Source organism: Phacochoerus africanus, chromosome 8 (assembly GCF_016906955.1).
Source record: "Phacochoerus africanus isolate WHEZ1 chromosome 8, ROS_Pafr_v1, whole genome shotgun sequence".
NCBI lineage: Eukaryota > Metazoa > Chordata > Mammalia > Artiodactyla > Suidae > Phacochoerus > Phacochoerus africanus.
The window spans coordinates 114,590,582-114,617,086 of NC_062551.1; the positions used below are offsets into that span (position 1 = coordinate 114,590,582).

A 26,505-nucleotide genomic window follows, 5' to 3' on the forward strand; every position below is an offset into this window, starting at 1 on the left:
GATCCTGAGTTGCTGTGGCTGTGGCATAAGCCAGCAGCTGCAGCCCCCATTTAACCCCTAGCCTGGGAACTTCCATATGCCACAGATGCAGCCCTAAAAAAGTAAAATAAAATAAAAAAGATCATTCAACAGGTTAATGGAAGAATCTAGACCCCCTTACTCCTAAAGCCATGGCTTCTGACAAAGTTAGGCTTCTCACTTAAGAGAACACTGAAATAGCCTCAAGACCAACCATTTTTGAAATCTTAGCCAAAAGAAAATGAGTTCCCAGGGCAGATTAAGTTCATTGAATCATGACCTGAGCCTTTATTACAATCTCCTTTCCCTGTATCAAATTAGATTCAGCTACATTTAACAGAAAATCTAAAATTGTCATTGCTTAACCACAGAAAGGTTTAGTCCCTCAAGTGAACAAGTCTAGAGGCAAGAAGTCCAGGACAAGTTTGGAGACTCCACAAAGTCATGAGAGACCCAGGCTCCTTCTATTTTCTTCATCTCTTTTTTTTTTTTTTTGTCTTTTTAGGGCTGTACCCATGGCATATGGAGTTTCCCAAGCTAGGGGTTGAATCGGAGTTGTAGCTGCCAGCCTATGCCACAGCCACACCAGTTCTGAGCCGTGTCTGCGACCTACACCACAGTTCATGGCAACACAGGATTCCTTAACCGGATGAGCGAGGCCAGGAATTGAACCTTCATCCTCATGGATCCTAATCAGATTCATTTCCACTGAGCCAAGGTGGGAACTCTGCCTTCTATCTTCATGCTCCACCATTCTCAACAAATGGCTCATGGTTTCCAATGGGAAGCATCATAAGATTGGCTGCTTGAGTACTGGGCCTCACATCTATGTTCTAGAAATCATGAAATGCAATTGAGGGAAGCAAAACAAAAACAAAAACAAAAACAATCCCCTCAAACCAAAAACATCTTCCAGCTAAATAACCTCCTTTAAAACACCTATTCAGAAATTTCATACATGGCAATTCACTTGCTTCTTATTGACCAGAATTTAGGACACATCACATAAGGTCAAGGGATTGGGAAGTAATGGTCTCTTAGGAGGCACATAGTCACCCTGGATAAAATCAAGCTCCATCTCTAAGAAATAGGTGGGTTAGGGGATAGTTGGTAGAGAGCCAGGAGTTTCTGCCCTGATTCCCACAAATTATCAAGGGACATGCATTTGTCAGTAGCAAGTATCCCCTTAATGTTTAAGTATATTTAATATTAAGACATCAATACCAAATGGGTATATAATTTCAATCGTTATTTGTTATATATTTAATATTAATAATTCCTAAGTATGGAATTAAAATATTAAAATTAAAACAACTGTGAACATTTTGTCTTAATTTTCTTCTGCCTGATTTCCCAGTCTGAAACAAAAAGAAATAATATGGTGGAATATGATTACTCAATAAAACACAACCGGTTCTGACAGCTTCTTAGCCACACCTATGATACTTGAAGTCAGCTACACCCCAAAAAAATAAAATGTTAAAAACATACATGGTGATGAGTTGGCTCAGTAAGGCAAGAATACATCAAGCTACCTATTTGCCAGAATGATCTCAGGATACTGGGATCCTGTTGCTTAAACTATCCAGGTTTTTCAGGTTGGCTTTTAAACATAATTTGGTAAATTTTTGTTGGATAGGCCTGACCAAAAATAAGGTCAAAATGTGATTTTTGTTCTTAGTTTTGGGTTAACAAAATATATTTACTAGGCAAAGTGGCAATGACCATGCCATTTGCCCTAAATTTGGTTAGCCTGCCGTTGTACACCCTCCAACATATGGCACCATGAAGTACCAAGTTCACAGTCAGTTATCCAGGTGCAGGAGAACACAGGGTGGGGGTGGACAAAAGAGAGATGGTCTTGAATTTGGGTCTTGAATTTGTGAGCCGGGACACATTTCCCTACCATGAGGCAGCCATAGACCTACTGCCAGAGACCACCTGTGTCTCAGGAAGTCTCACTCTGATTGTCTACTTGTACTGTTCACCAATTAGTTTTTACAGGTTCCAATCAAGGGATCATCAGTACATTGCTTATCAAAGTTTCATGTACAAAGGGGATCTTGTTGAGATGCAGGTTGTGATTCAAAAAGTCCACTGGGGTGGAGTCTGAAACCACTTTTTTCACCTGTTTTCAGGTGCTGTGAATAAACCTGAGTAGCAAAGAGCTAGTGCTGAGGTGAACTCAGGCACCAGAAAACCCTGGGGAGACTTCCCCTCAGAGTTTTTCATTCAGTGGATCTGAGGAAGGATCCAGGAATGAGCATTTCTAGCACATTTCCAGATGATGCTGATGCTGCTGGTTCAGGAATCACACTTGCAAGAACCACTGATTTAGAATTTCATTATGGGTCTCAAGGAGATGAGAAATATGGGGGAACAGTGACCTATCCCTCTGGCAGAATGCCTGCTGTGGATGAAATGTGTTTGTGAGTTTGAATTTTAAATTTTATGTAAATGAACTATATAAATGTTGTTCACCCTTAATTCCTAAGACTTCTATATATTTTAGGAGAGACAAAGAAATTCTTTCATTTCCACTTTGGATTAGATGATTCCTTTTAGTTTTTGTTGAACTATTTATTTTAATATTTGGTATGAATTTTAGGTTAAAAACTCAGCTGTTTCAAAGGAAGACTTGATTTTTTTTTCAATAATAATTCCATGTTATAGCATATAAAGGTCCCCAAACATGGACAAATAAAAACACTCCACAACTATAGGTATTAATTGCTGTAATCTGACAACTAAATTTTAAAAATTTGAAATCTTACACATTCTCAGGCCAAATACAGAGGAAAGACACTTTTTTTTTTGTCTTTTTAGGGCCTTACCCATGGCATATGGAAGTTCCCAGGGTAGGGGTTGAACAGGAGCTGTAGCTACTGGCCTATGCCACAGTCACCGCAACACAGGATCTGAGTCGCACTTGCAAACTTCACCAGATCTCATGGCAATGCCGGATCCTTAATCCACTGAGCAAAGCCAGGGATTGAACCTGTGTCCTCAAGGATGCTAGGTAGATTCATTTCCGCTGAGCCACAACAGGAATGACAAGTCGCACTTATTTTTAATTGTTTTTTCGCTCAGGTTAGTAAATAACTTCTAACTCTATAGATTTTAAAAAGGTTTTATAAAGGACATTTTATTCCTATCAATCAAAAACTTTAAGTAGAGATTTTAAAATAATTTGATCTATCCACATGAAATGCATATTATGAATATCTTATAATATTTTTATAACATTTATTTTTATAACATTTCCTTTTTTGTTTTTTTGGTCTGGGCTTGCACCATACAGAAATTCTCAGGGATCCAACTTGAGCCACAGCAGGGACAAGACCAAGTCCTTAGCCATTAAGCCACCAAGCCATCAGGGAACCCTAGTTTTTAAAACATTTCTTACACAATTATTCTATTTATATATTTGAAAGAGGTTAATGTTTTATTGTGAGTGGTAAGGATTTGAGATCAAGGGTGGTTTTTATTTTTTATGTAAAACTATCCTTTCAAAGAATTTTTTAAAAACTATGCTCACTTAAACTTATTGGGCTCTACAAAGTATACAAGGGTCTATCCACTCTTATTAATGCTTTCTTGCTGTACACAGTTCTATTTTCTTTAATTAAGTACAAAACAAATGTACTGCCTGGCCAAATGCAATGTTCCTTCAGATTTATTAGAAAAGCAGATAAAAGAGACTAGAAACATGCAGCAATATACATACTTTGTTTCATTACCCCAATCTAATTGAGGATTTTCAACTAGTACAGGAATTTTATAACTAACACACAATAAAAATGGAGTTAGCTTTTCCTTTCTATGATAATGAAAATTCTCAAATCTAAAACATCCATTGTGAACATGTTCCAAATAGCAGCATATTCCATTCTCTAAAAGTAATAAGCATATGAATAGATATCAAGTTTTATAAAATATTTTTAATAAACTTAGGAGGAATTAAAAGCTCGATAAAGTTAAAGAAGTATTTAACAAAGCTCATTTATAATAATTATACCAATTTCCATCTGTATTGGTGTTTCCATGGAATTTTTTCACATGAAATAGTTTGAGATTTGGATCAAGATAAGATGTTTTTATTATATGTTCTCCCTAACTATAGATTTAACTGTTAGAAAACAATTAAGAATGATTACCTTACTGATAATTAACCCACAATTCACTTACATGAAATAAACCATAAAATATGTTTTATTAACAACCTAAATCTGTAAATAGTCTGGCAGAGTTTTATAAGTTTCATCAATCATGCAATTAACATTTAATTTTGAGTGTAAAAAGAGAATGACTTCAAATTTCCTAAATAACTCAAAAGGCAGTCATAGTTCCTCTGTGAGATAAATTTTAACAGTATTTTGAAAATATTTTAAATAGTTAAAACTACTTAATACAAATTCATTTCCCACATTTTCTAATAATTTTGGTAATACTTTTGGAGGGTCTTGCTGATTGAGAAATCTTCCTTTGGCCTATAATTGTACTTTATGTTCATATATAAATTTTCTCTTTCATACTTGAGCAAATTTAAGAAATATGAAGACATAAACAAATATGTCAGTTAAGGTTCAACAAATGATTTTTAATTGCTCCACAAACATTCTGCACCCATGTTCAAGAATATAACAGTGCGATATTTCCAAAATTTTAAAATATATTATAAAATTTCAAAACTGGTATCATTATCAGAATAAATGTACATCAGACAACATGTATTCTGAAAGTTCACTACTCCCTAAAATTATTTTACTGACAATGGCCTTAGAATCATACACTGTGTACTCCTTTAAAAATAAAATCTTACTTATTAAAACTACTTTTTATTCTGTTCTAATATCCAATTTCATATCAAGAATATCTTTATTGGAGTTCCCCTGTGGCATAGAGGGTTAAGGACCTGGTGTTTTTACCACAGAGGCCTGGGTTGCTGCTGTGGCGTGGCTTACCAAAAAAAAAAAAAGAAAGAAAGAAACATCTTTACTTAGAAACTATGACTAAGAATAAGGAGACTAATCACAAAATTTAGGAAAATCAACCATTTTTCTCAAAGGTTAACTAGCTAATAGATTAAAATTTTTTTTGTCTGAATGAGAAATTTATTTGTGACATATACTGGTAATGTTTATAAAACTATAGAGTTTGGCACAAAAAAATTAAAATATTATTAAAAAATATGGCTTCTTTCTAAAATAATCAAATACAACTCCATTTAAATGCTATATATTCAAAATACTTTATAACTTATGTTTTCATTTTCTTATGCATCATCATTCAACAAATGTTTGGTTAGAATTGTAAGAGATTTCAGTTTTCTTTTTTGGCCAGGCCCATAGCTATGGAAGTTCCTAGAGCCACAGCAGTGACGATGTTGGATCCTTAGCCCCTTGAGCCACCAGGGAACTCCTTATTTTTTAACATATACATGCCAGGCACTTTTTTTTGATTTAACGTTTTCTGAAAGTGATTGCCAGGTGAAAGTGGCCTGAGTATTAAGTTCTAATATGGATAGTCATTCAATTTTTAGCATATTCAAAGGACTGAGCACTGTGTATCAGGGTTGTAAGCCTAAAGCCTGCTAAGTTAATTCCACAAATGCTTGAAGATGGCGGGCTTGTGTCAAATTAGACGCAAGTGCCAAGTTATTTAAATTTTTAAAAAGTTAATAGTACACCAGGGTGGGCAAACAGAACAGGCTTGTGGGTTTCCCTCAACCCATGAGCATCGGGGTTACGATTCTTTCATGAAAAACCTCTCATGATCCTTACAAAATTGTGGCTCAATTTGCTGTGAGCTTATTCTAGTCCATGTCTTTCCAACAACTCTAGAAGTTTTAGGAACCTGATAATGCATCCCCATGGACAGAGATCCCAGGATCGATCTGGGAGCACCCCAACGGGGTGAAAACGATAGTGAGAAATGAGCTCTTATTTACCAAACCAAAGACTCCATCCAAGATTGCTTTAAAAAAAAAAAAAATCCTTCAGCACAGAGCCACTACGGTAGAGGAAGCAATTATTATTATTATTTTTAGGGCCACATCTGTGGCATATGGAAGTTCCCAGGCTAGGGGTCAAATTGCAGCTACAGCTGTGACCTGCGTCACCACCACAGCAACACTGGATCTGAGCTGCATCTGTGACCTGCCACAGCTTGCGGCAATCCTCCCTAAGATTTGGAAGAAAATATTTAATTTTCATCTAAAATAAAATGGTATTTTTCATTAGCTTCCACAATCCCCAGCCCACCCACATCCTCTTCCAAAGCATACAAAGTAACAAAAGTTTTCAAATAGAAGGTACAAGAAAGCCCATCCCTGTAGTCCTGGAAAGGGCAATATGTACAAGCCTGAATAAGGAAATACAAATGAAACGTTTCATTCTAGAGGCATGGAATTTATCTCAGCCAAGGAGCTTTTAGGGGAGCTTCCTATTTATAGAATCCTTATCTATACATGACTGGAAGTTTACCTCCAATAAACAAACACATTAGCAGATGCTGCTATCATTTTACATTCAATAAACTCCTGCATATCCATTGGTAGATGTAAATCTCTTAAAGGCACATTTATTTTTTTACACAGGTCTTTGCTAGCATCCTAAATTTGGGTTCCAGGTGATCTAGAAACTCAAGCCCCTCTTCTTCCTGCCGATCACTGCAGCAGCCTACTGAGCCAGCCACAGACCCTTTTCCTTCATAGTTGTAGGAGCGAACGTAGTCTTCAGAATGTTTGTGTTCCTCATCTTGTCCGCACAGATACACCTTCTGTATCGAAAAAGAGCACATTTTATTATTTTTTTTTAAAAAACACCTAAACATATTAGCTTAAAAATAATGTCTTTGATTTACCTTTTACTCTTTAATTTTTAATCAGAGTGTGTCCTCTAATGGATTCCTACATATAAAAAATGCACATGATTGGTCTGTATGATATTCATTTTTAAAATACAGCACATACATAAATGCTCCTAATGAACACATTTGTGAAAACTCGAGCTCTACACACATCACACAGCTAACTTACAATTTCCCATTTAAACACAAGATTTGTATAACTGAAACGTATCTTTGAAGATTTTTCACATATTTGGGGGAAACCAATACAGCCTATGATTCTTATGTTTATACGCTATCATATACCTATAATCATGTGATATATTAATCTGGCTAATCTTAATCTATATTGATTGATGTGGACATAAAACAAGGAACTACAACCCAAAATAAAACCTTCACCATCTATCTGGTTGATGGCGATGGCAGGATTTCATAACCACATGGAGGAGTCAGCACACTAAAAATATTTGTAATTTGTGATCTGTGCACTTCCTCTATAACAAATATTTCACTCTGGGTGATCTTCCTCATAATTCTTAAAGAATAACCTATCAGACTTTTCACACTTCCTAAAGTATAATATGCCTACATATGCCACTCCTAGGTAAAGTTTTGTAAAACTGAACTTTACAAGATCATTGTTCTCTTTGGGTTTGGACATGACATCCCTATCTAGGATAGTTCAGCATTTAAAAGGTGATGAGTTCCAGTGTACCAGGAGTAAACCTTTGGGGAAATCCTGATTTATAAATAGTGTTTAACTTTCATGTACTATGAACATGAAGACACTGGCACTTACTTCGCCAAGCCGAGGTTGGGTGAAGCTGTGCCACTCCGTGTACCCATATCTGCCGGTGTCCATTCCTCCCTGTCCTAGGCCCTTGACAGATTCCAAGGTCTGATGTCCACCTCCTTTGCTGGAATCCAAAGTGTAGCCGCCTTTGACCATCTCAAAACTTTGTTGTGTTTTGACTCCCTGGCCACCAAGTGTGCCAACAGACACGCTTGTGTCACAAATGTTGCATGTCTCTGTGGGAAGTCTCATATTTGCTTCCTAAAAATAAAGTTATGAGATGAAGACATCAAATTGAAACTAACAGTTTTCTTTCATTTCTTTCCCACAATAGGCAAATCACTTACCTGCTGTGCCTCCCAGTTCCCCTAAAATCAGGACAATAATAGTACCCATATCACAAGTGTTATACGTTAAATTGTGTCCCCACAAATTCATGTGTTGAAGTCCTAACCCTCAGTGCCTCAGAATGTGAGCTTATTTGAAGACAGTGTTATTATAGATGTAATTAATTAAATTAAGATAAGGTCATATTCAAGGTGGGTCCTTAATCCAAAAGGGGGAACTTGGACACACACACACACATACAGAGGATGCCATATGAAGACTCGATTTATGCTGTTATAAGCCAAGGAAAAAAAGCTAGGAGAGAAGCCTGGAACAGTTCTTCTCTAGCACCTTCAGAAGGAGCACAGCTCTGTCAACACTTCCATCTCTAATTCTTGGCCTTCAGATTTCTGAGACAAGACATTTCTACTGTTTAAGTCACTCAGTTTGTAGTACTTTTTATGGCAGCCCTAGGAAACTAATACAATAAGATTACGAAGTTTAAGTCAATTAACACATGTAGGACACTTGGAGCTCTATTTGGCATAGTGAATGCTCACTAAGCATTAGCTGTTTTTATTATTGCTATGATTACATAATAGTCAGCTGTCATCATTGAGCCACCATACAAAGGAAATTGAAATCTGTTTTACCATCACTTCTTCTCCAGGTCCTTCAGTATTTGACACAATTAAGTTTTGCTGGGCTACATCTTCTGGAAAACATTTCTTTACTGTTTTCTTAGCAGTAACACAGAAACATGTAAACAGAATACCTAAAAAGTAAAAATAGGTAAGTAAAATAGCATTTTTTTCATGCTGGTATACATTAAATTAGTTGAATCATAAGATTAAATTTTTTCACAGAACTTAAAAATTGTTGCATAAATTTAAAACAGAATATTAACAAATGTATTAGTATATAGACCATCTCTGTTTTAGTGAGATTATGTTATTAGGCTAAACAAGAAACAAATCAACAAAAGTAAGAGGGATGACATGTACATAATTTATTAATAGCTGTCTTCCCAGGTTCAGAATTAACTTAAATATTTCCCTTATTTCTTCCACACTGAAATAGTATCTTCATTCTACTGGAATTTAAGCTAGTATTATTGGTATTTAAAATCCACACAGAGGGAGTTCCCTGATGGTCCCATGATTAGGATTTGGGGCTTTAACAGCTGGAACTAAGATCCTGCTTCAAGGTGCTGCATGCCAAAAATAAATAAATAAAATAAAAAGAAATAAAAAGAAATCCACACAGAATACACTCAAAGATCTTAGAATCACAAAACAAAGAACATTAGGCATTAACCAAACAGGAAAGGCAATTACATAAAATCGCTGCCTGGTTTTGAAAGCATACATCAAATGCTAAGAGGAATATCCAGTTTGACCTGAAACACAAATCATTGACAAAGTAAGACTTGGGGAAAAGTTTGTAAATGCAGATAGGCTCTGTGTAGTTAAACAAACTGTTAACAAAGAAGGGAGGAAGGGAAGAGAAAAGAGTGAGGAAGGAAAGGAGGGAGGGATGGAGCTAAGAAGCATGGGCAAAGATTTCCAATCTTTTTGCATCTCCAAAAAGTAGTTTGTGGAATGCAATAATCTTGGCATTTTTTGCATCCATTACTTTTTCTTAGTGGCTCACCATATGACCACTTCCCACACACCAGCGTCTTAACATGTATGCTAAATCACTTCATTAACATACAATAATATTGAGCATAAACATCTAAGTGAATTGTTTTTTCTTTTTTGGCCCCTCCATGGCATATGGAGTTCCGGAGCCAGGGATCAGATCCTAGCCTCAGCTGCAACCTGTGCCACAACTGCGGCAACACCAGATCCTTGAACCCAACTGTGCCAGGCCAGGGAATTGAACCTGCCTCCTAGTGCTGCAGAGATGCTGCTGAACCTGTTGTGCCACAGCAGGAACTTCTACGTAAATTGTGAAACTACTCTTCACTAAGTCCCTTTGTACATTTGCAACATAAACATATCTGATTGAAAGAAGATCATATTTTGTACAGGAGAGAAACTTAACATTAATTTCACCCAACTTCTTCATTTTACATATGGAAAAATGAGCTTGAAGAAGAACCCACTATCTCATAGCTAATTATTGGAAGAACTAAGGCTGTAGTTTTGAAAATTATTTTAAAATTAACCTGCTCTCACAGTAGTTCCCGTTGTGGCTCAGCGGTTAGCAAACACAACTAGGATCCATGAGGATGAGAGTTCGATCCCTGGCCTTGCTCAGTGGGTTGAGGATCCGGCATTGCATGAGCTGTGTAAGTTGCAACATTGTTGTGGCTGTGGTGTAGACTGGCAGCTATAGCTCTGATTAGACTCTTAGCCTGGGAACCTCCATATGCCATGGGTTCGGCCCTAAAAGACAAAAAAAAAAAAAATCTGCTCTGACAAATACGTTTATTCTTTTATGACTCAGAACCCTGAGCATCCGCATAAGATTTTTAAAAGGACACATTTATCAAAGGTTATAAATGCCATCGATATGAAGAACTGCCATATATGTATATTAAATATTAGTTAACACTTCAAATAACACCTCCTAGATAATTATACTTACACAGCAATAATGCAGAACCCAGCACCATGGCAAGAATAGCCCATCTTCCAAGAATTACATTTGATGGCTTAATATCTCTTAGAACTTTAGGAGTTATTTTGCAGTCAGAGGAAGTGATACAGTCACATACTCTCACGGCTAATATGTGTTTTGCCGCAAAACCATGTCTATCTTTTACTTGGATAGGCACAGCATAAGTGTTATAATCAAGATTTTGCCGCTCACGAAGAATGGCAGTTTTACCTATGGGGAAAATGACAGAGATTGTGATTTCTAGAAAAATTAGGAAAATTGATACTCTTCTGTGCTTATCTATATTATTCTAGACAAAACATGTTATTGAAATATTCTATTAAAATGCATTCATATGTTTTCTTGAAGATATTCAGAACAAGAGTCTAAACTTAAGTATATTATTCATTGCTTTAAAAAAACAAAGTATTATCCTTTTTATGGGACCAATAAAATAATTTACTAAAATTAACACTGATTAGTTATAACGAACTAAGGTGAAAGTCTTAAGTTCGTATTGATTAAAAGGTTTAGCACAATTACGCACCATCCTTTGTCTCTATTGTCCAAAGTTTGCTGGCAGAATTATCCAGAAAGAATTGAAAAGGTGGCCCATTGTCAGGTCCATCTAGATCTACAGCTTCAAGAAGAGCAAAATCCTTATCATGCCGACAAATTGTCACTTCTTTTTCTCTGATATCTGGTGGGTGATCATTATCATCTTCCAAAAAAACTACTAATGTTCCGGTGCAAGATCTGCCATCTAAGAGAAATTTAAAAATAGGATATTTCTTCACTTAAAAATTTATTTTCAGGAGTTCCCGTCGTGGCGCAGTGGTTAACGAATCCGACTAGGAACCATGAGGTTGTGGGTTCAATCCCTGGCCTTGCTCAGTGGGTTAAGGATCCGGCATTGCCGTGAGCTGTGGTGTAGGTCGCAGATGCAGCTTGGATCCCGAGTTGCTGTGGCTCTGGCAGCTACAGCTCCAATTGGACCCCTAGCCTGGGAACCTCCATATGCCGTGGGAGTGGCCCAAAAAATGGCAAAAAAAGACAAAAAAAATTTATTTTCAACAATCTTTATGACATACAGTGGACATCTGCTTTCTATTAATTGTCTGAACATGAATTTCACACACTTAAACCACGAATACTATTGCTACCAGGACAAAATAGTGACATCACTCTTCCTTAGAGATTGGTGGCTGTATCAGGTGATATTCTTGAGGTGCTTTACAAAACTAAAAGGTAGGAGATTATGAGTAATGTCGGTATGGAATAATTAAGAAGAAAATTGATTTCTTACATCTTTCTTTATGAAGAGCATATATTCATGCTTAAAATCCAAAGACTTTACATTTGGTCATAATCACTTCCCTGACTCCCTTTCCTGACCTTTCTCCTCATAGACTCTTTGTTCAAACTTTGTAAAACATCTTATTAGTAGGTATGATGTTTCCTGGCATCTTCAGTGGAATCTGTTGCCACTGCTAGGGATGCTTTTCTTTTTCTCTTTGCCTGACAAAACCTTATCATCTTTCAAAAACCCATTCAAATATCACTTCCTCATGAAACTTGCCCTGACTTCTGTGGACAGTGGTAGCCACATTCTCCTTTGATTTCTCAGAACCCTTGGCTCATCACAGACCCACATACTAAACCGTGACCACATTCATCCTAGAAGCTAAGTTGAAGTCATCTTGAGAGCCAAGGGATCTGCCCAGTATTTCTTAGCTAACTTAAAACTTAATGCTAACACACTGAATCTAAAGCACTTACTATTTTTATACTTTGTAAAACAATCATTGAATAAACCATAAAAAGTTGCACCCCCACCCTGATTCGATTAGTATGTTCTTAAGAATAAGAACTCTTTACTCCTCTCTAGATCTTTATTACTTTTGGCTTAATACTTCACATATGAGTCTAAAACATTTTTTAAAAATAGTCATTATTTGGGTTCAAGAGATAATGAATTTCAGAAAATATGTTCAACTTTTACTATTTATGATAAAATTCAATAAGCTTCCAAAATTGAAATAAACAGAAAAATAACTGATGAAATTCCCCCCCCCTTTTTTTGTTGCTATGAATACTGGTCTAAATTTTGGTGCATATATGTTGAATTTTATGATAAAGAATACCATAAATCATATACAATGTATTCTTTTTTTTTCTTTTTTAGGTTGAAATAACAATTAGCTGTATTGTATAATATGCTCTAGAGAATTTTTTTCTGTTGAATAACTAAAAAATTAACTTATTCAAAGTGACTTTTACATTAATTACTTACATGAAGTAAATGCTGTATTTACCTATTTAAAAACTGTTCCATCTGAACAAGTTTTACGTAATCTGGATATGAGATACAAGCTTTTATAAGAAAAAAATCTATAAAAGCATATAAACATTTTGGGACCACTATAAATCTGTAAATAAATCTGAATACAAGCAACAACTTCAGAAGCAAAACACACTAACAAAGAAATGAGCAATGGAGAATATGAAGCTTTTTAAATTAAAAAAAAATGTAGCTACAGATACTACATGTGAGCAGTAGGTGCTATGATTTTACTTTTAAAAATTTAAGCAGAGAATAGTTTTTCTTTACAGGACAATAGAAAACATACTTAAAAAATTGAGTAAAGAAATACAGAAGCCATTTGGAGGCAAATCCACACTAATTTAATCCCATATTCAACCAACAGTTATCACATAAATGGTTATTTTCCATCATAGTCTTTGTTTGAAGTATGTTGTCAAAAAGGGAAAGCTTAAAGTTGTTAAAATGAATGGTAGTCAAAGCCAGAGTCGAAACAAAGTCCTAGACACCTTCTAACACTGCAAAAGACTGATTGTAAATTTGAACCTTACTGTTGAGAAATATGGCAAAAAATAATTACTGATAATAGTCAAAGATTGTAAAAACGTAATTGAATGCATATGTCTATCTCTAAACCTTGTTTTAAATAAGCAAAGAAGCAAATGTCAAGGTTCGGTGAGTAAGGAATGTCACAATCCTGGGGCTGGAAAGTATATCTTGGGTTAACTAAAATACACACTTCTACAACAGGAACTGAAAGGCAAGAGCTCCCACCACTGCATAAATGTTTCCAGGAACCGGAAGTTCCCTGTCATTATCAATCAGCCAACTTCACCCAGAGAGCTCTTTAATTAATCATTAGAAAGTTTTCGGGTTCTTTCTTATCAAGCTATAGTATGCCTTCCAATCATTTCTAATTTTTTTTTTTTTGGATTATACACATGAAACCTTTATCTATTCCACATAACCCTGAACTTTTACAAGAAAAAAAATTTACAACCAAATATAGCAAAGCATTTTATAAACTTTTGAACTCCATTTTCTACGTTAAAATGAATTGTTCCAAGTGCCTATTATGCACCTGAACTTGCAAAGCTCTTGGTAGCAAAATCAACAACCTGGACCCAGAGATTCATGGGGCTCTCAAAGAAGAGAGGAATGACAAACATCAGTTCCTGCACAAAGCAAACATGCCAAAATCTCTGCCGGATGCCTGCTAAAAGGATATTTAGTAAAGATAAGGGTCCTTACATGAAAATGAGTCAATCTAGTTAGAGAAAAAGAATGTACATGAGAAACAATAAAAATACCTTTTTTATAGAGAAAACTCATCACCCATGATAACTAATGGGTTATTCCCAGAGAAGGAGGGCTTGAGAGGAACTTATTCAGAGAAAAACTGAATGAAGTCTAGTGAGCCCACTCACAGAAGTTTTCATTGCATTCGTTTGAAGAAGTGAAGGGATCTAAAGTTCAAATAGGAGGGGCAGAGCTATTCTAGGTGGAGGGTATATAAAACAGGACCTTCTAGAGTGAAAGCCGGGAAATCAGCCTGACTGACCAAGAATTGACACAAAAAATACAAGGAAATTAACTGGATTCTAAGAAAGCTAGAATGCCTAGATCATCATTGTGAAATATTTATGAGCATCAAAACTAAACATTCATGTGGAATGTAAGTAATTACTTAAATACTTAGCCCTCGGAAGCATATATTAAATGGATTAAAGTTCAAATAAACAAATCCTTCAAGCTACCATATGATCTTCCATGAAAATTGATATTACCCTTATCTTTACTTCTAAAGCACACCCAGGTTATCCATAAGCCTGGGACCCAGATTTACAAAATTTAGATTTTGACATTTTCTTTCTTTGTACTAAGATCACTGTGTTTACAGAATTCCTTTGTCACCAAAAGACAAAGTTAATTTCTTATATCTCTGTTCTCCATATTTTCCTTCTCTCTAAAGAGTATTTCATTTTCTACCACCTAGCTTCTGCATTCCTGAGACATCGTCTTTCTTTATCCTTAAATCTGGGCGATCCTTAACTGATTTCCACTTTTTACTATACCCATAAATTCTTTGACAGAGAAAGTTTTCATATGAGAGAATCTTCCTTTAATTCAATAAATTTTTATAATATTTATAGTTGTGCAACCATCGTCACAACCTAATTTTAGAACATTTTCATCCCAAACCTCCAGTCTATCCCTCTCCCCCAAATTGTCCCTTTTGGTAAACATAAGTTTTTCAAAGTCTGTGAGTCTGTTTTCGTTCTGCAAAAAAGCTCATTTGTACTCTTTTGTAAGAATCTACCTATAACTGATCCAACAATCCCATTCTTGGGCATCTATCCAGAGAAAATCATGACTCGAAAATATATATGTACCCCAATGTTCATTGTAGCACTATATACAATATACAAGACATGGAAGCAAACTAAATGTCCATCAACAGAGGAGTGGATAAAGAAGATGTGGTACACATATACAATGGAATATTACTCAGCTACGAAAAAGAATGAAATAATGGAATTTGCAGCAACATGGAGAGACCTAGAAATTATCATACTAAGTGAAGTTAGACAGAGACAGAGAATTTTTTATGAGAAGATAATCATGGGAATAGTTCTTTCAAAGTGCTTGGTCATCTTACTGATTTATTTCCATCCCAAGGCAACAGGAATAACCCAAGGCTGAGGAAGGGAGTACAAAGAAACACCTGAATGGGACAGATGTGGATGAATTGGTTTTCCCTTCCCATATAAATTGTAAGCAGCAGCATCTTCATAAGTCTAACTTTTATCTCTCATCAGAGAATCTTTTTTTTTTTTTTTAGTACATGTGGCTTTATTATAAAGCTATGGAAAAAAAGTAGGAGTACAATATATGAGAAAACATTTGTCTTTATTATCAGAATATCAAGGTGGCAAAATGAATAAACATGACCCATTGCATGACTTCCTATCAGCTTCTGCTTCTTTCCATGGGATTTGATATGTGCTTATTCACACACTCCCCATTCCTTCTAAAGAAATTCAATTATTCTATAGCAAAAGACCACAGCACTGTGCCCGCTTATTTCTTTTGAACAGCTAGCATATAAAAATACACTAACCATAAAAATAGTGGAAACCATCTTGAATTAAGCAGATAGTCAAAAATATAAGCTCTGTCATAAAAGCCCAAGTTCACTCATCTTTATCATTTATGGAAATTTACCCCTTGTGCACCAGTGTGTTATTGGCATGATGGAATGCCATATTGTAACTTCTTCTTCTTCTTCTTTTTTTTTTGTCTTTTCCAGGATCGTACCCATAGCATATGGAGTTTCCCATGCAAGGGTCTAATAGGAGCTGCAGCCATAGGCCTACGCTAGAGCCACAGCAACGCCAGATCCGAGCCGCATCTACAACCTATACCACAGCTCACAGCAACACCGGATCCTTAACCCACTGAGCAAGGCCAGGGATTGAACCCGCAACCTCATGGTTCCTAGTCAGATTCGTTAACCATTGAGCCATGACAGGAACTTCTGGAATTATTTATACTTTTTATCATCCTCTTTTAACATCCATCTATACATCTATGCTATACATTAGCATAATAGTATATGTATATAAATAAATATACTAGTAAATATATGGAGGTGGTTGTGGGTCTATCAATAACCAAAGATGGGCCTATCAATAATGGGCCCTTTTGGTTCTATGATTACAAGATGCCCTCAGAAATAACCATCAGGAAACACTGGGGAAAAAAGGTTTTTTCCTTATAAGTCCTGGAAATTACAGGTCAGGCAGCAAGAGCAAATTTGTGGGGGATGAGGTGGAGATGAGGGGGTAAAGGGGATAAGGAGGTGACATCTGGGATTCTGCTTTTATCAGGTGGAGGCTGGGGGCCTAGGGTTTCACAGGCTCACTCCTAATTGATGAGTTTAAAATACAAGAGCAGGAATGTAAAGAGCAGGAAGAGAAAAACCAAACAGCCCAAATGGTCGGTTATTGAAATCGACCAGGATCTCTAAAACAAAGGAGCCAGGGAAAATGAGATTGGGGCCAGCCTGGCTCTTGATCCATTTGTGCGGCAGGCATTGTGTTGATCTGAGATAGCCATCTTTGAAGATTTCTGAAGTAAGTGGAAGCTTGGGCAATCAAAGCTTAAGTCAATTTACAAAAAGAGAAGCCAACTGACAGAGCTTACATGGCAAAGGTTCATATTCAAAAATGACTCACTGCTAGGAGGGTATGTTCAAAAAGGTTTTGAAATTGCAACTTCAGGACATTTGAAGGATATTTTTTCATAAGACTTGTTCTAGAATTAACCTTAGAGAATGATTGCAAACCTCAGCAAAAGGCTTTAAAAATCATCATGGGACCATGTCTTTAAAAAATAGGATTAAATGTTTTGGTTCCCCAGGAAGAGAGGCTCACAACAAACCTACGTGAATGCAACTGTTTTAGGTGGGTTGAACTCTTTCAGCAGGGTTCAAATCATAGTAATCTAATTCTGTCCTCAAAAAAGTAAGAGCTCCTTGATGATGCCACTCTGTCTATGGGAGAAATCAAATAATATGGACCTTGAAACCTGGACTTTGGCCATTTACCACCTCCAAGTTTTGCTCTGTTGAGACACTGGGATCTCAATGAGGTGGTTTCTAATAAGTTAAGCAATCATAATGCAAATATTGTTTGCATTAAATTTTGATCTGGAAACAAACAAATTTAAATTTAACTCCAGGGAGTTCCTGTCATGACTTAGTGGAAACGAATCTGACTAGGACCCAGGTTTGATCCCTGGCCTTGCTCAGTGGGTTAAGGATCCAGCGTTGCAGTGAGCTGTGGTGGAGGTTACAGACGAGGCTCGGATCCTGCGTTGCTGTGGGTGTGGTGTAGGCTGGTAGCTATAGCTCTGATTCGACCCCTAGCCTGGGAACTTCCATATGCCATGGATGCGGCCCTAAAAAGACAAAAAAGAAATAAATAATAAAATTAACAAATAAACTTAACTCCAAGATGTCCTTAAAAATACATCATATATTTATATTTTATTCCTAGATAATTGCACTCACCTGCATCCATTGCAATCACGGAAACATTGTATTGGTTGTTTTTCACAAATTTTGATTCTCTATCTAGCACTTTTACGGTTTTCAAGTTACCAGTATGTTCATTAATTTCAAACCAGTTATCTTCATCTCCTATCTTCTTATACCTAATTTTTAGAAAGCAAATGTAAATGCTCAAAGCAGAGTGGACATAATCTCAAAATCTGTTGTTCTGAAAAATAAATAGAATGTTCCCAAATTTGAAATTAATTATTATCACAATTGAAAAGAAGGAAATTTTTAAGGTACATTACCTTAAGCCCTCACTACTGCCTTTTTCTGGATCCACTGCTTTGTATCCAAGGAGTTCTTTGCCCTCTGGGAGGCCATCTTTACTCTGAATAACTTTTACTGATGGTTGGCATTCGGGGCCCTCATCCAAGTCTTTAATTTTAACAGTGACAGTTGTTGTGCACATAGTAGGTGTTTGAGCATTTGCTGCTTTAGAGAATTGTGCTTCGTTAAGTACACCAATTTGCAAAACAATCTGGCGATTAAGTTCATAGTTCAATGGCTGTTCAAGAAACATACTTTAATGAGTCAATATTTAACACCGTAAATAGAAGACTTATGACTATGTTCCAAATTTTAGCAAAAAAGGGAATATCATTTTTGTGTATAAAATGCTACCAAAAGTTGCTACTAATGTAGTTAATAACTGATAATTACCTTCCTATAGTGACAAACACTATCAAATGAAATTTTTTTTTTTCTTTTTCAACCACACCCTTACATATGGAAGTTCACAGGCCAGGGACTGAATCTGGGGATTGAATCCAGGTTGCTGCTGTGACCTACTCAGCAGCTGAAACAACACTGAATCCTTACCCCACTAAGCCTGGCCAGGGATTGAACCAGTTGCCTTGGTAGAGACAAGCTGGATCATTAACCTACGCCACAGTGGGAACTCCTCAAATGCAAAATTGTTGATTTTAAGGTTCAACCAATTTTTCTTCTTACTTTTCTTTGGGAAGGTCCTGCCTTCATTTTCTTATTACAGGTTTAAATATTAATAAGAATATGTAATAAGTATTTGAATAAATTCAAGTAGGCAATTTCTCTTTATTACTAATCAAATGGGAGAAATGATCACTCCATCAGCAAAAGTCCCTCAAAGCTAAGTATATAAAATAATTAGATAGACTACTTGGACATGAGATTTGGCTACAATGGAGCAGTGATTATGACTAATCTGAGTCAAAAAGTATCATGATATCTTTTTTTTTGGCTTTTTGTCTTTTTAGGGGTATACCTGCGGCATATGGAGGTTCCCAGGGTAGAGGGTCTAATAGGAGCTGCAGCCACCGGCCTATGCCACAGCCACAGCAATATCAGATCCAAGCTGCATCTGCAACCTACACCACAGCTCATGGCAACACCGGATCCTTAACCCACTGAGTGAGGCTAAGGATTGAACCCGCAACCTCATGGTTCCTAGTCAGATTCATTTCCGCTGCACCACAAAGGGAACTCCTAGCAGCTTTCAAAGTACATTATATTTGGATTTGTTAGCTCCTAATCAAAGTGCTCAGTCCTGAACTGAATAAATAGAAAGAATCTAAAACAATAGTTAAAAGATTAGAGACTAAAATAAAAGCAAAAAAAAGAAATAAAAAAAATCTAGACAAACGCCAAAAAAAAGAGAAAAAACAAAGAGAAGAATAGGCAATATTATAACTAAAGGAGATTTTCTATAAATCTTATTAGGGAAGGCAAAATTTGTGCATACCCCTTCTAAGAAAATACACTGTCCCTAAGAAATTAATGAGGAAAGATGTAAAAGGCAAGAGAGGGCTGTGAGTAGAAGGACTCAGAAAGGAAACAAGTTCAGGCAAAGTAATCATTCTCAGGGCTAGTAACTGCAATATAGTTTAAAAAAATCCCCAAGCACTGGCTACTTCAAACATAGGGGAATTAGTAGGAATAACTTCTGAATATTTAGTAAATTATGTATCTTATAAAATACATTATAGACTGGTAAAAGTATAATATGAGCATGAAGGGAACTGAAAAATCAAGAGGTTTTCAAATAAAAATTCTTCCATTTCTCTCTGCCTTGTGTTCCATCAAATAAGAGATTTAGATAAGTAGGTGTCTAAGACCCTTTCTAAAGCTAATATCTGATTACTAAGCCAATATTTCTCTACCTTGGTTCTGCTCATATACAGAAATCAGGTTTATGCCTGCCGTGCCTTTCCTCTAAGAGAAAATAAGGGTATAATAATAATTATAGTAAAGTTTACATAGGAAACAATGTAAGTCATTTCAGCATTGCATTGCAACACTGATATACATTCAGGAATTATTAAGTGTAAGTTAGAATTTTATAAAGCCTTGCCAGACACACACACACACACACACATATAAATATATTGCCTGATACATATATATATATATATATTTTTTTTACCTTGACAACACACAAAACTCCTTCATTTGTATTTGGGTCTGTGCTAATTTTGAAGTTTCCATTCTCATTTCCCTGTAGGATCTTGTATATGGCCTTTGAGTGAGGTGTGTTTGGCAAATCCTGGTCACGTACCGCCATTCGTAAAATCTCAACATCAATTCTGTTTTCTTCTACTTCTGTAAAATACTGAAACAATTGCCTCTTGCTGTTATAAATACATAGTTCTAACAATGCAATTTTTCCAGTTTAAAATTTATATTTAAAGAAAAATAAAACAAAGTGATGTGAAAAGGCGCAATTATACATTGGGAAGAATTTAGCCATTTAATACATAAGCTCCCTTTTTTCCTCCATAAACTAATTATGCTGTATCAGATCTTCTCCATTCTTCAAACACTAAGTAATGTCTTAACTTTGCAACTTCTCTGAGGTGATTTCCCTAATCATTCGAGCCCTCAGATTTGTCCCTATTCTGAACCTCTATAACATCTACAGTCCATTGCCCTGTTTTTATACATAAAATGCTTTATATTAAGATATTAAGATTTCAGTATTTAAAAATCATTATAAATTGCATTTTTTAAAACTTTTGATTTACAGGAGAACACCTTAAGGAAAAATTTTTCCTTCTTTGAGACATTAGATCATAGTTTCTCTCCCCTACACCCCCCCAAAAGAAATATGGTGACAGTAGTAAATCAGAATCTTCTAGAGATTTAAAATGAATTCACAAAAGGATGATAGCCTTTGGATCACAGCAGATCTAGATATATATATTTTTAAAAACAAATCTAGATTCTAATCCCACTTTTTCCTCTTACATGGTCTATAGGTAGGAGAACATGAACAAGTTACTGAACTGGCCTTATATTTCCTCTTATGAACTATGAGAAAAAAGATATCCTTATAAATTGTAGGGATTAATGTAAAAAAGCATATGACTGTGTTTCTCACTACAGACTTTCCCTTCTTTGACATGTATTCGGGTATAGGGTATAGATTAATGGAAGAGTTGAGATGACTCACTATTTTGTTCAAGAAAGAAGAATCATTTCCTGGATGTATCACCCTGTATGTATTTGTCGTGTTGTGTACTTTCTCAGTGAAAGTTTGCTCACATATAACACAGGAAGAGCCTATGTACAGACAGTGGTGGGCAACACATATTACTGACTCCCCAGCGGAGCAGAGATGTAAATTAGTCCTTCTGTAATCTTTTTTTTTTTTTTTTTTTAATAGCCACACCTGTGGTCTGTGGAAGTTCCTGGGCTAAGGGTTGAATTGGATCTGCAGCTGCTGGCCTATGCCACAGCTACAGCAGTGGCAGATCCAAGCTGTGTCTGCTAACTACATTGCAGTTCACGACAACATGGATCCTTTAATCCACTGAATGAGGCCAGGAATCAAACCCGAATCCTCATGGATACTAGTCAGGTTTTTAACCCTCTGAGCCACAATGGGAACTCACCCATCTCTTATCTTAAGAAGCTGAGGTGTAAAGAACACAGACGAATGCCTTTACTCCTTCACCCTATAAAAGGAATTTGAGTTCAAAGAATCTAATACCAGAGCTTGGCATCCAAGAAACACTGAACACATGCATGAACTCAAGGGCTAAGATGCTCTTAGAAGAGAGAGCAGTTATTTTCCACCATCCAGAAATATCTGTCACTTTACTTTTGCAGAAATCAAATTTTTAGTGAATGCTATTTGTGAGTGTTGGCTATTAAATCCAAAATGTGTACACTCATAGAGCTATCAAATTCCAGATTTGTTTTTTGAAAAAGTAAATGAATCTAGACAAATGAATACAGAGATATACTCACAGAGGTTTCTGTAAAATATGGTGAATTGTCGTTTTCATCCTCGAGTGAAATAGTAATTGTTCCTGTGTTAAATAAACCGAAAGGTTGGCCTCCCATGTCTCGCACTTCCATTATTAACTTGTATGTATCACATTTCTGAAAAAAAAAGGAAGAAAGGTACACTGATGAATGCTTATATTTCCTGTAAATTAGGATTCTCATAGTCATTGCTCAGGATCTGATTATTTTGCAAACATTCCTTTTGGATTTTATCGTTCAAAAAAAGCCACCATCAATACAAATATAGAAAAAGAGAATTTTCAGTCAATACAATGAAAAGCTGATGTTTCTAATATTTCAAAATGTAAAGCCATTTTAGCATCTATACATCAAACTGGGTCAATGATCTCTTAAGTGAGATCTTATACCTTCCCCAAATCTCTGTAGGGACAAAGTATCCCCCCAAGTCCTAAGCACAGCCTGTAGGGAAGTATGTTTGGAGAGGTGGCCTCAGGGGGCCTTACTGTCACTTCCCTGGGAGTTCATATTATCGATTCAAATATAGTTTAGTGACTGAGAAGTTAATTAATTAATTCATTACTTCTCTATCCAGTAAAGGTGTAGTTGTGGTGATGACACCTGTGTCTGGATGTATGGAGAAATGCTTGGGTTGGTCTGGAATCTGCTGTAAGATTTTATATTTCAGACGAGTATGTAGTGTGTCAGGTTCATCGTGGTCTATGGCAGTCACTTTTCCCACTGAAGTTCCTGTTTAGAGAAACCCAATACTGTCAACAACTGAAAATAACAATTAATTCAATTCAAACGAACATAAAATCAAAGCATTGCTGTAGCATATTCTCCCCCCAAATCCACAAGTTGGTTGATTTTACAGTTAAGTGGAGAGGTATCTAAGTGCCTTCCAAGTTCTCCTTATCTGGAACTTTCTAATAGGTGATTACTGTGGATAACATAATTTGTATTCTACATACGTAAGAATATCCACCCCACCCTCGGTAACAGTGGTTCTCAAATTCTTCCTCCCAACCCAGTTCATGGGCCATTTTTGGATGGGACCTTTCTCTTTCTTTCTTTCTTTCTTTCTTTCTTTCTTTCTTTCTTTCTTTCTTTCTTTCTTTCTTTCTTTCTCTCTCTCTCTTTCTTTTTCTTTCTTTCCTTCCTTCCTTCCTTCCTTCCTTCCTTCCTTCCTTCCTTCCTTCCTTCCTTCCTTCCTTCCTTCCTTCCTTTCTTTTACGTCTGCACTCAGAGCATATGGAAGTTCCCAGGCTAGGGGGCAAATCGGAGCTGTAGTTGCCGGCCTATGCCACAGCCACAGCAAAGCCAGATCTGAGCTGACCTACACTGCAGCTCACAGGAACACCAAATCCTTAACCCACTGACCGAGGCCAAGGATGGAACCTGCATCCTCATGGATACTAGTTGGGTTCTTTAATGCTGAGCCACAACAGGAACTCCTATCTTGTCTCTTTTATACCCAACTTGATAATGTCAACTTTGCATATAATAACACAGGTTTTATACTTTTATATTTTAATAAATGTGCTGAGTTGTTAATATATACAAGACAAACATTATGCAACAGGCTGAGTATCATTTGGAGAAGCTTTATGGTCCAGAAATCAGAGTATTGAAAATGTTGCTTTAGCAAACCACCTATTGTGGGAGAACAATATTAAATATACATACTTAATAACAACAGAGTGGAAGGGGCATAAAAACTAAGAACATAGCTTACACTTTTTGAGAATAAACTAGAAAGTCTTGTTATGTCCTTTGGTTTGACAAGGTCAAAATCTTGGCTTCTGAGAATATCAAAGCAGTTTAAAACTTTTCTCAATTTGTTTGGAAAATATACTCAGTGAAGAAATGCATATGATGTTATAAGTTAGATTAGCATTTCCACACCATAGTCTATTTCCGGGTCCTTGAAAATGTATTGCAACTTTATAAAGACTCAAATGATCTATTGCTTTGTAAATACATCTGTAACATGCGCGTACAAGATCAAAAGATAAAATATAAATAGCATTTGTCACACATTCATATTCATCGTGGGTTAATCTAACAAAGTTGTTGACTTTATGTACCAGTTAGTTCTCCATGTACATAGAAAATGAGCACAAAAAGTTGACCTTTGAAGAGCCTATAATCTTATAAAACTACAAAGTTTTATGTGGAACACCCTTGAAAGTCAAGCACTTAAAAATGTTTTGCATAACTGTTTAAGACATCAATGAGGAATTCCATTGAAGCAAAAACCTTGTGTTTTTCCTAAAATGTGAACTTACCAGTTCGGCAATTCTCAGGCACACTAAAGATAGTCACTTTGTTTTCAAAATATGGGGCATTATCATTATCATCTTCAACTTTGAATAATAAGGGGAGTGGGTACTCAGGTGCATAACCGTCAGCAGTTGTTGCGTAGGCATAGAGCTGAAAGGCAGACAAACACAATCAGCTGACTCCTAAGTAACAAATCAGGCACAAAAATTAAGCCTAGCAGCTGGGGAGAGACATAATGTTTTTAAAAAGAATGAAAAAATGCCATCTGCAGCATCAAGAATGCAACTAGAGATTATCATACTAAGTGAAGTTAATCAGAAAGCGAAAGACAAATACCATAAGATATCACTATGTGGAATCTAAAATATGGCACAAATGACAGTTCCCTGGTGGTTCAGTAGGTTAAGGACCTGGTGCTGTCCCTGCCGTGGCTCTGGTCACTGCAGTGGCACAGGTTCAATCCCTGGCCTGGGAACTTCTGCATGCCACAGATGTAGCTAAATATATATATTTATATATGATGCAAATAAACTTATCTACAAAACAGAAACAGACCCATGGACAGGGAGAACAGACTTCTGGTCGTCAAGAGGGAGGGGGAAGAGGGATGGACTGAGAGTTTGGGGTAGTACATATAAACTATTACATTTAGAATGGATAGACAGTAAGGCCTTACTGTATAGCACAGGGAACTATATCCAATTTCTTGAGGTAAATCATAATGGAAAAGAATATAAGAACAAAAAGAATGTGTATATGGGTATAACTTAGCCACTCTGCTGTACAACCGAAATCAGCACAATATTGTAAAACAACTATATTTTAATAATTAAAAAAATCACTGGAGTTCCCATTGTGGCGCAGCAGAAACGAATCCCACTAGGAACCATGAGGTTTCGGGTTCAACCCTTGGCCTCACTCAGTGGGTTGAGGATCTGGTGTTACCGTGATGTAGGCTGCAAACGAGGCTCAGACTGGACCCCTAGCCTGGGAACCTCCATATGCCGCAGGTGTGGCCCTAAAAAGACAAAAAAAAAAATTATTGGCAAAGGCATATGTAAGTAAGAACTTATGTAACAGAGACACGACACACCAGCACAGTTTATGCCATTCCTATGGCTTCAATCCTTTCTCATTATTCTCCCACCAAATTCCATGTACTCCAGCTAAATGGGGCTCCTCCATTCCCTGAATTAACTGCATGCTGTTCTGCTTGTTGGAATGCATATGGATTCCCCAGTCATGCTAATAACATGCATTTTTTCCCTAAAATTTATGCAAAACATGCTTCTAGTTAATTGCAGATTTTTATATACATATAAGTATCAGCTATTTCTGGGTGATTTGATTATGTGTCCTTTACCTGTATTTTCTCATTTTTCTTGTTAACATGTATTTCTTGTGTAATAAAAATGTTGATAAAATCATATACATATTCCAAATTCTATCTCAAAATGATATATCTTGGCTCCAAATGTCAAGATTTAATGCCCTTTCCATTTAAACACCATCAAATTATCTCTGCACTCTCCTTATGTGGTTTATGCATAGGAAGTGCTCAATAAGTGGTTTTCAAGTTAAACAGATTTTCTTCACCGACAGGACCAACCTGCCCAAAGTGAACCCCGTATTAACTCAGTGCTTCGCCACAACTAGCTTTCTTGATTTCCCTGCTGTAACTGTTTTCTAGAATGAACCAGGATCCTCCCTCTCTTCAGTCTTGTATCAGTCAATGGCCAGATTCTAAAGATTACAGCATTTCTGTGTCTCTCTCATTCATCCTCTCTGTTCTACTGCCAATGCTGTCATCCACGTGACTCCAAATGTATCCTATCAACTCTCCTGTTGTATCCTGCCAACGTGTTGTCCTATCAACATTCCAGCATTTGTCCTAATTGACCTTCTCCAAACTACGGAGCACTCAGGGGTGAGATTCATTTCCATAAAGCACAATTT

General features: G+C 36.4%; 1 protein-coding gene across 2 annotated transcripts in view; it reads right to left on the bottom strand.

The window, feature by feature from the left end:
• Nucleotides 1–6,573: 6,573 nt before the first annotated feature.
• DSC1 (desmocollin 1) overlaps nucleotides 6,574–26,505 on the bottom strand; it is a 33,823-nt gene continuing 13,891 nt past the window's right edge. Inside the window, exons 6-17 of one of the 2 annotated variants that reach the window (XM_047794026.1) lie at nucleotides 24,555–24,699; nucleotides 22,847–23,013; nucleotides 22,267–22,401; nucleotides 20,441–20,626; nucleotides 18,285–18,544; nucleotides 17,995–18,137; nucleotides 11,145–11,360; nucleotides 10,586–10,828; nucleotides 8,644–8,765; nucleotides 7,670–7,924; nucleotides 6,883–6,928; nucleotides 6,732–6,798 (exon numbers count right to left, since the gene is read on the bottom strand). In XM_047794026.1, the coding sequence (XP_047649982.1) occupies nucleotides 6,893–6,928; nucleotides 7,670–7,924; nucleotides 8,644–8,765; nucleotides 10,586–10,828; nucleotides 11,145–11,360; nucleotides 17,995–18,137; nucleotides 18,285–18,544; nucleotides 20,441–20,626; nucleotides 22,267–22,401; nucleotides 22,847–23,013; nucleotides 24,555–24,699 (1,908 nt within the window). In that variant the 3' untranslated portion in view covers nucleotides 6,732–6,798; nucleotides 6,883–6,892. Of the gene's footprint in view, nucleotides 6,799–6,882; nucleotides 6,929–7,669; nucleotides 7,925–8,643; nucleotides 8,766–10,585; nucleotides 10,829–11,144; nucleotides 11,361–17,994; nucleotides 18,138–18,284; nucleotides 18,545–20,440; nucleotides 20,627–22,266; nucleotides 22,402–22,846; nucleotides 23,014–24,554; nucleotides 24,700–26,505 lie in introns of both variants that reach the window. The other variant, XM_047794025.1, reaches the window with a different exon arrangement.